Raw genomic sequence first — 9,801 nt, 5'->3', positions numbered from 1 at the left:
GAAGTTCAGAGGCGTCAACGTGGGGAGGAAGAAAGGCGCTGCGTTCAGAATGAAGCAATGTGAGCCAAGGAATGAAGCGGAGGGGATGGCGGACCAAACGTTGACGGTACTCCTCAAACTTTTAGCTGCGGGCTTTTATGGAATCAGTTCTTTCCTTATAGTTGTAATAAACAAGAGCGTCCTGACCAATTACAGGTAAGAAGACTTTTTACTAGAGTTACATACTCTGTATTTTGCAAGTGCTTTACTGTCTCTACATGCAGAATACTTGAGATAGTTGGCAACTTAGTTATTGCAGCAATATCAGTCTGGTACGGAAGGACGATGATCTCTGTGGGCTGATTTGAACATAATGTGAGACTGAAGCTCTTTATATATTGTCAAACAAAAAGTGGAATGATATTACCATGTATTTAGGAATATAGGGATATCTTAGTACCATGTCTCTTAGACATGTACCATTGAGACACTATAATATTCTTTAAAGTACCTTGGAGTACCATGTAAATATAACGGTTTATGAACATGGTACTAAGGTTTATATTAAGTATGATGTTATGACCTTCTACCATCTCTTTACTGAGGTAACGTTACAACCACATCCCATTTTTGTAAGCATAGTGAGCTACTAACTGGTTTAAATTATTTTAACTGATGATTATTCAGAATTTACACTTGTTTTTTTTTTTTCTAAACCCAAGTTGCCTGAAGTGTGCATATAAAAAGTGATTGTAAAATAATAAATGCATTTTGTATGGACTTAAGTGAGTCAGTGATGTAGAATAATAATAACAAAATCCCACAATCAACACTACATTTTATATGATGGCTCATTTTATGATAGCAATGACGAAAAGAAGAATGTAAATGAACTTTTGCTAAAAAAGCACTCTTTCCGAACAGGTTCCCCTCTTCGATATGTGTTGGCATTGGTCAGGTGGGTTTTTGGTCAGATAACAGTTTTTCTAACATTTCATACTGTAAGTTTTACACGTTACGTTACAGATCAGAACGGCATGAACGTATTATGACATTCCTCCGCAGATGCTGGCAACAGTTATTGTGTTACGGGTGGGAAAGGCCCTCCGGGTGATCACCTTCCCAGAGTTTGATGGTAGCATACCTAGAAAGGTGAGGAATGCTAGCTCTTTAAACTTGTGCGTGTTGTCACGCGTTGTTCGCGTTTGTTATAGAACAGCGGTGCAAGTTTTTTGTTGTTGACGTGGAAAAAGATACCCACAAGGGGCTGCAAAGCAATGGTGCTTTGTCATAACTTTCTTCTATTTATCTTCTTGTAATTGCAGACATTTCCGCTACCTCTCCTATATGTAGGAAATCAAATAACAGGACTCTTTGGGACAAAAAGACTTAAGTATGTCACAACAGCTTTAAATGAAAACCTCTAACACATCTACCTATTAGTTTTGTATTTTATACACTGGTATCTAATTAATTTGTTTTCCTTCTTTCAGCCTGCCAATGTTTACAGTATTGAGGAGGTTTTCTATACTCTTTACAATGCTGGCAGAGGGTTTCTTGTTAAAGTAAGTAAAGTTCTCCAATGCTACAGTGTTTCTGATAGTTTGTTTATTTAATTAATATTATTATGATAAAAATATCACTAATTTTGTTTTGCATTACAGGAAGAAATTCTCCCGGCCAGTTCAGCTGACAGTATTTACTATGATTCTAGGGGCCTTTGTAGCTGCAAGGTAAATGTTTCCAGTGACTCACTGATAGAATTCAGCCTTATCTTGAACGCTTTTTGCTTGCCAATTATTCACTGCTTTACACAGGAAAGTTATTGTTTGTAAGACTGTGTTGCAACATACAGTTTAATTAAACAACGCTGTCTTACTCATCGAGTATGAGAGAATTTAATAGCATGTTTTTGATGAGTTCCCTTATATTTCTTGAGCAGTGCTGACTTGGCTTTTGACCTGCAAGGATATGTGTTCATATTAATGAACGATGTCTTAACTGCTGCCAATGGAGCTTTTGTGAAACAGAAACTTGACTCTAAGGTAAGGAAAGCAACACATTCATGATAGAGATTACCCAAATACCTTGAGTTCTCCCTCAAGCAGCAGCTGTTCTCTGTAGTCATTTATTGAGACATACTACTTTCCTATGCTTGCACAAAATGAAGCAACACTTAATGGATCATTAAGTTTTGTGAATTGCTTATGTTGTTTGTTTAATGAAAATGTCATGAAATAATTCACAGCATAAATGTGACTTCACTTTGCATTGTGTTGTTCATGGTTTTTGAGGATGAGGGTTTTTCTTGCAGTCTGATCAAAAGTTGTTCACATACGTGTTCTAACATTTCAAGCACAGGTTCTGTTTCAGTATATTTAGAAGATATGCCTGTGCTTGTATTTGATGAAACCAAGAGTGCTGGCAACATGAGCTGTGTTTATTGCATTACCCCACTGGCTTGGACTGAAAAAAGAAGTCATGTGTGTTCTATTTGAGAACTCCAGAGAGGGTAGATTTATAACTCTCTTTATAACTGAAGTATGTGGACTATGTGGAACTGCAGATTTATCTAAAGCACTGAGAAATAGTAAATGCGGAAGTTAACATTTTACAACCTGTACAACGTGTTCAGGCCCACTGCCTGAATAAAGACCTTTGGCTCAATTCAGATGTGTTTGAATACCATCTGTTTCTCTGTTAAAAAAAGAGCAGCTAGTTTAGAGGGTGGGAGAGAAGAGGGAATCATGACATGGCATTACTGTACCTCAATTTGTCTCTATTTTTTTTTTCCCGTTTGTCCTATAGGAGCTGGGAAAGTATGGTCTTCTCTATTACAATGCTTTATTTATGATTCTTCCAACACTGCTATTAGCACATGTCACAGGAGATATGGATAAGGTAAGTGTAAATTGTTTTTTATGAATTTTTCTGCATATAATGCATATAAATAGCAATGTGCTTGTCAGTCTACACTACAACTAAAAGGATGCGTAAAATATATCTTAATATTTAATATTAGTGCTGTCAGAATTAGCATGTTAACACAGGTGTTTAAGTTAAAATATTTAATGCAGTTAACTTGGAGGGGCTAGGGTTGGCCACCCCATTCACAAGTACTGCTTCTGTATCTTTTTTTTTTTTTTTTTTCCTTGTAAAGAAGTGTGTTTGTTTAGTCACAGAACGTTTTTACGACCACATAAAATGGGACACTCACTCAAACTTTGCTTTGCCGCTGGGCGCTAGTTAACAAGCATGGGAAAGGTACAGGTGACAAGTATTTTCAAACAAATTTTTTTGAAAAAGCCGTTATACTGTGCTCATAGTGCATGCGTTTCAGTTGCATGCACAAATGTGGCAGCGCGCTATAGCCTGTATAATTTCATGTTAAAGTGCAAATGAAACTACGAGTATGCATGTCAGATCAGTGTCACATTCAGCAGCGGAAGCTCTTAAAGTAATAGCAGCCATATAAGCTAATAACCCAGCTGTAGGAAGTAATATTATTTCCTACTTGCTGAAGGGCACAGGTAAATAATTGGTTTGTGTGAAGACTGTTTTAAGTTCACTTAAATTAGAAGTTAATCTTTAAAGTCTAATAAATGTCGCAATTGATAGCTCTCAGTTATACTGTAATGTTGAATGTCTATAGTCAATGGTTAAAAAATTAATAAATATTAATAATTAATGGTTAAAAAAATAACTTCCTGGAGACATCAGTAATATTGGTGTTAGTAATACTCATGTTCAGACATGACATAAAAATAACATATATTAAAATATACTGTCTTCATGTTGTTTCTACATTAATTTGAAGATTGAATGTGAAATTATTGCAATATAAAAGTATATTTAAAAACTTTAATGTTAGGTGTGATTAATTGTGATTACTTTCTGAAAAAATGTGATTAATTACATTTGTTTACATTGATTGACAGCACTAATAATTATATATTATGTATTGTTTATTATTTATGTTTTTTATATTTTTATTAATTATATGTTTTAGTGCTCGGTAGTGATTAATCGCGATTGATCGCATTCAAAATAAAAGTTTGTACATAATGTGTGTGTACTGTGTATATTTATTATGTGTATATGTAAATACACACAAATGCATGTGTATATATTAAAGAAAATCTCTTATGTTTATACATGTAAATATATTTATAAATAATGTAAATTATATAAATATAAATATGTAAATACATGTAAATATTTTCATAATGTTTACTGTATGTGTGTCTTTATATATACATAATTCATATTCACAGTACACACACATATATTATACGTACACAAAAACTTTTATTTTGGATGCGATTAATCACAATTAATCATTGCCCAGCGCTAATGTTTATATAATTATATATTATTTATTTCATAATATACATTCATGTATTTTAAAAACAAAAAATTATTATTTTTTTTACTAATTTTCTCTAGAAATGGGTTTCAGCTCATTAATAAAAATGTAGTTGCACACACAGAGCAGATTATATATAATGAATTGTGTTCACATACCAGACCTTAAATAACCTCAGGGCTCTAGTCACTCCTAAGAGTCCATCTCTCGACAAGACCTCATACCCACCGATGATCTGGCAACCACGAACACACCATCTGCTCAGCTGCAGTGAGCTCGCATTGCCAGAGAACACACACCATTAGCCGATTGGAACGACTGCATGCTTGTCATAAATTCTCTTGAAATCATAGCAAGCTGAATGACATAAATTTCAGCATGTCTATTCCTGCCTGAACGTTTTTCCCATGACAAAATAACTGCATTTTCTTAGTCATAAAGTGTGCTACATCATGGTCTTTTTAAAAAAGCAGCATGAGTACAAGGCTTAGTTGTTTGGAAGGTTAGGATGACAGGGTCCTGCTCCATGAATGCCTCATTTTATTTAGCTCAGTGTGTTCACAGGGAGGCCCCAGTTTATTTGGCAGGCGCTGCTTCAGGAAGGAGAGAGGACAGGAGGCAGTGTGTTTCTTGCACAAAGCTGCCATTATACCAGTCAGCCTAACTAGCAGAGTGAATCTAGTAGCTTATGAAGTTATTCATTAGGTATATTCCTTTTAGGTGTGTTCCTTGCCTCTTTTTAGACTGGTTGAGTGGGTTTGTTGTTTTTTGCCCACCATGTGAATACGTTCTCTGCCGTTTCAACCATGCTAGCCTGTGGAAAAAAAAAATGTGGAAAGTCCTCTCTGCGTTATGTGTGACATTTTACCATGCAACAGCTTGACCTACAAATTCCGTTACAAACAGCTCCATAACTGTAAAGTTTAATGGTTAACTAAGGTAATTACTATGTTTGTGTTATTAAATGATCTCTAGACAATGATTTCCTCTTAGTTTGTCTTTACATGAATCACTAAATGTCTTTTCCCCCTAGGCTTTTGATTATGAAGGCTGGTCAGATGTGCTTTTTATTAGTCAGTTCATTCTGTCTTGTATAATGGGGTAAGTTAAAATGAAAACTTTGTATTTGGTAAATACTAGGGCTGTCAAAATAATGATTTAAATACGTTTAGTGCCATGTGTTTATTTAATTTGTTTAATCAATTCTGTGTGACTACTAAAATCTGATTGTCAGTAAAAGTTTGTATAGTGTAATTTAATAGTCATAAGTTCAACAAATGATGTCAATCAGCAAATGCAAACAACAGCAGATGACAGCCAGTGCCTGTGTTCTGTACAGATGTAAGATCACATTTAAGGAAAGTTGCAGAAGAAAATGTGTATTTTATTGCAGGAGTACTTTGAGTTCCTGATGTTATATTTTAATTGGTTGACTAAGAATCCTAGTAAATGCACAACAAGCTAATGTTAATGTTGTTTGTGCATAGTTTTCTCTTGCATAGTGATATGAAGAGTGAATATGTTTTAGTACATTTACCGCTTATTGGCAAAATCAGGTTATATCAATGAAAATCTGCACATTAGGAAAACTTTCCCATTTTGCTCATGTTCAAGATGTTCATGTGAATTCACATCATTGACTAACAATGGAAACCTGTTTCCGCAACTGAATAAAAAATAAAAAAGGTAATTGTGACTTTATCTCACAATTCAGACTGTTTTCTCACAATTGTGAGTTTACTTCTTACAATTATTTTTTTTTTTTCTTAGAATTGTGATACAAACTCGCAATTACAAGTAATAATGTCATAAACATTATAAGACAAAAACATAAACTTGCAATTCTGAAAAATAAACTCGGAATTCTAAAAATTTTTCTCAGAGTTGTGAGTTTATATCTCACAATTCTGACTTTATAACATGATTGAGATATAAACTCGCAATTCTGGGAACATATATATTTTTTTCCTTGTGACTTAAAATTCACAATTGCAAGTTTGTATCTCGCAATTTTGATTTTATAACTCACAATTTTGTTTATATCATGTAGTTCTGAAAAAAGGCGCAATAACCTTTTATTTTTTTATTTTTTAGACTTCCATAGACTCATAGAAAGTCAATGACTGCAAATTTTTGCCAATGTGGCCACACCTTTACAAACACAAAGAAATTAACAGTTTTAATGGTAAAAAAACTGTAAAAAATACTGTGGTAAAAGTGTCAGTTGGTTAACAGTAAATTCTCTGACTATATACAGTGGAAAAACTTGAATAAGTTATTAGGGAAATTTTCCAGAACTCATGTATTGACTTAGTCGTTCATTTTAAGCATTAGTTGACTGTTAGTCGCAAGTTTAGTAATAAACATATAAATCATTATAATGAGCCTTTAATTGCCCACATAGCCTAATAAGCGCTCAAGCGCGGATATAATAACTATAAATGTGTCAGGGACAAACAGCATGGGCACTGCATTAGTTTTAATAATTTATCGTTAAAGTGGTGCTTTCTTAGTTGTTGCCTTAAGGGATAAAGTCGGTGAAATTAACTCATCATCTCCGCAGTAGTGGATGCGCCTGTATCCATGTTTCATACGGGTTACATAATCTGAGGATGTTTGTTTTCTATTTGAATTGGTTAATTTAAAAGTAGACATTTCACTCTCTATAGATGAAAAGCCATATTTGAGGTCAGTGAATGATAGGTGAGTGTTTGGAGGTCCTGCCTGATTACCATGTAGAGCTGTTAACGATCTGTCCGTTACGGACTGCATCACTTCGCCACTTTCTGTGGATTTGTTTTTTCTGCAACTAAGCGACTAATAAAATTTTAGTTGACCAAGCCTCTTCTTGTCAACTAACGGTTGGTTGACTATTAGGGGGCAGCCCTAGAAACTTCACATTTGATAGTTTTTCATTAAAGAATGTTTCTTTCTTCTGACATGACACACCTATATAAATAGTATTTACCTCAGAATGGAAAAACTACATGTGATAAACTTTGGTTTTACATGTACTTTTTCAGTGGCATCTGTGTTTTTAGTTTTTTTTTTTTTATTTAGTATTTTAATACATCAGTAGGATGGTTTATACAATGTGATTTTTTTTTTTTTTTGTTGTTGTTTTTGTTTTTACTTTAAAGGGGTCATAAACTGCTTTCATTATTTTGCTTCTTCTGAGGTCCTCTTATAATGTTATCAAGATTTGTACATCAAAAACATAATTTAGAAGTAATACGCTATTTTCTGTCCTGTTTTGACCACCCTCATCTGAACGCTTTGTTTGAATAGGTGTGGCGGATTGTAGACTCGGAAGTAAACACCCACTGTTTTGATTGGATAACAGTAGTGTATGTTTGACAGCTTACACCCTTCATAGATGAACGAATAAATACTCAGTAAATATCAAATAATCTGTAATAACACAAAATCATGCGGGGCTAAACGGGCAGCGATGTAGAAGTAGGCGTTGATCATCTTCTGCAGAGGCGGTGTTTAGCCACACCATTAGTGGCACTTTCCACAACCTGGCATTTTTTGGCAGACTTGCAAGAAAGTTTGAGTTCTGAAACTTACAATATGTTTTTATAGTACGATGACCTTGAATTTCAAAAGATCGTGGGAATTTTGATTTCAACCACAGCTTTTAAGTGTGGATTTATTTTATGATTTCCTTAACAATACATCTTCTGTTGGCACATTTACAGGTTTGTTTTGATGTACTCCACCGTACTTTGCACTCAGTATAACTCTGCGCTAACTACTACCATCGTCGGCTGCCTAAAAGTAAGAATGTTTCTTTCTTATGCATTCTAAGATACAGCTTCCCCTGCTTTTTTTTTATTAATATTAATGACTTTTGTGTCTCTGCAGAATATACTGGTGACATATATTGGAATGGTGTTTGGAGGAGATTACATTTTCTCATGGACTAACTTCATTGGTCTGAACATCAGGTAAGAGCTTTGTGTCCCAGAAGGAAACAAATGGGATGCATGGATTTAGTGTGACGCTAATGATCTGATCGCCTGTACTTGTCTTCTCAGTATTGCTGGCAGTCTGGTGTATTCCTACATAACCTTCACAGAAGAGCAGACCACCAAACAGAGTGAGAGTGCCAACAAACTAGAGGTCAAAGGGAAAGTGTCTGTATGACCAGTGGTTTGACATTTGTTTATAATGCACAAGGCTGTATCTGTGAGTTTTTGTATTTCTCGCAAGAGTAAGAAGTCACTCCTATTTTTTTTTTTTTAATATATATACATATATTATTATTATTATATGAAGAAGATATTGACTGTAAAAGGTACAGCAGGTACTGGCAGGACATCGTCTCATACAAAAGATTCGGAAAGTTTCAAACATACTGGAATGTGTTATTCCAGAGTAAATATATTTGCCTGTTAATTTTCACTTCTGTTAAGAAGTGCTGTCTGTGTTACAAACTAATGGTTCGTGTCCTGCAATGCTGGGCACTTGCCACAAATTGTGAATGAGGACCGTCAATAGTGTTAAAACACCTGTTTTATTGTCTGTTGAAGAGTACTTTTAAAGATGGGTTTTAATCAGTAAGGTTATTTATTTTTATGAGAGTTGTTTTTTAATGCTAGGATTGTGAATTGGGTTTTATGGTTGGGAACGTTTTATTCTAACTATGAAAAGGGAGTTTACATACATTCTTTGAATAGTCGATTCTGTCTTGTGACATTTCTGGTACCCTGTTACACAACTTGAGTTTTACAGGAATGTTCCATTAAAATCTGAACGATTAATGGAAAGTGAGTGTTTAAGTATGTAAAATAAGGTACGTGTGTGCAACTTATGTAGATGTTTTATTTGAGCTCTTTTGATAACAAGCTTTAAAGAACCATATTTTGTGTTAAGCATTCTCAGTGTTACACAGTGTTCAACTGGACAAATTCTTATAACTGCTTTTGTATTTTTTGTATTTGGGAATGAGATGCAGTAACTGTTTTGTACTGATGGAATCACGGTAATGGAAATATAGTGTAGTAATTGCACTTTAACAGTTTACAGGTTTTCTCATTTGTCAGTGAGTTAATACGGTATTAGTTTTTGCAAGAACATTGTAATATAAAACACAAACCTTTCAGTATTTTGCTCTGTCTTGTTTAACGTTGCTGCCTTTGGGCGATTCAGAAAGAGAAATGAGAATGTCTCCTACATTTATGTCTGATGTTGGTATTTTTGACGAGTCCAAAACACTAGTCTGAAAATGACATTTCTCAGTTATTTCTTGGGCTATATTTGTTGTACGTTTGGAAAACCTGATGCATTCTGCGGTTACTGAATGAATGTCTATTTTCATTCATGTATGCCACTTTTTTTTTTGAACATTTTGTCCATTGCTTGGAGATTGAATTTTTTTTTTTTTTTTTTTTTTAACGAATGATGTGCATTTTTGTGCTTTATTTTTCAGCACTGATGACATTGTATTT

At 34.3% G+C, this 9,801-nt stretch overlaps 1 protein-coding gene across 1 annotated transcript; it reads left to right on the top strand.

Moving 5' to 3' along the window:
• slc35d1a (solute carrier family 35 member D1a) lies at positions 1-8,592 on the top strand. Its single transcript, XM_051113237.1, has 12 exons — positions 1-195; positions 904-937; positions 1,045-1,131; positions 1,305-1,372; positions 1,473-1,544; positions 1,644-1,712; positions 1,922-2,024; positions 2,788-2,880; positions 5,379-5,446; positions 8,050-8,128; positions 8,216-8,298; positions 8,389-8,592. Exons 1-12 carry the CDS (start codon positions 50-52, stop codon positions 8,495-8,497), a joined length of 1,011 nt encoding a protein of 336 aa, XP_050969194.1. The 5' UTR covers positions 1-49; the 3' UTR covers positions 8,498-8,592.
• The last annotated feature ends 1,209 nt before the right edge of the window (positions 8,593-9,801 follow it).

The sequence above is a fragment of the Labeo rohita genome, chromosome 6 (assembly GCF_022985175.1).
Source record: "Labeo rohita strain BAU-BD-2019 chromosome 6, IGBB_LRoh.1.0, whole genome shotgun sequence".
Classification (NCBI taxonomy): Eukaryota; Metazoa; Chordata; class Actinopteri; order Cypriniformes; family Cyprinidae; genus Labeo; species Labeo rohita.
The sequence above is the reverse complement of the archived record's forward strand: the minus strand, read 5'-3'. Positions and strand labels throughout refer to the sequence as shown.

What these genes read in the sequence shown, in the direction of transcription:
- slc35d1a (XM_051113237.1), top strand. Translation starts at nt 50, where the DNA reads ATGAAGCAATGTGAGCCAAGGAATGAAGCGGAGGGGATGGCGGACCAA. An exon ending in GCAGAGGGTTTCTTGTTAAA is followed by an intron (nt 1,545 to 1,643) that starts GTAAGTAAAGTT and finishes TTTGCATTACAG; the next exon opens with GAAGAAATTCTCCCGGCCAG. An exon ending in CCATCGTCGGCTGCCTAAAA is followed by an intron (nt 8,129 to 8,215) that starts GTAAGAATGTTT and finishes GTGTCTCTGCAG; the next exon opens with AATATACTGGTGACATATAT.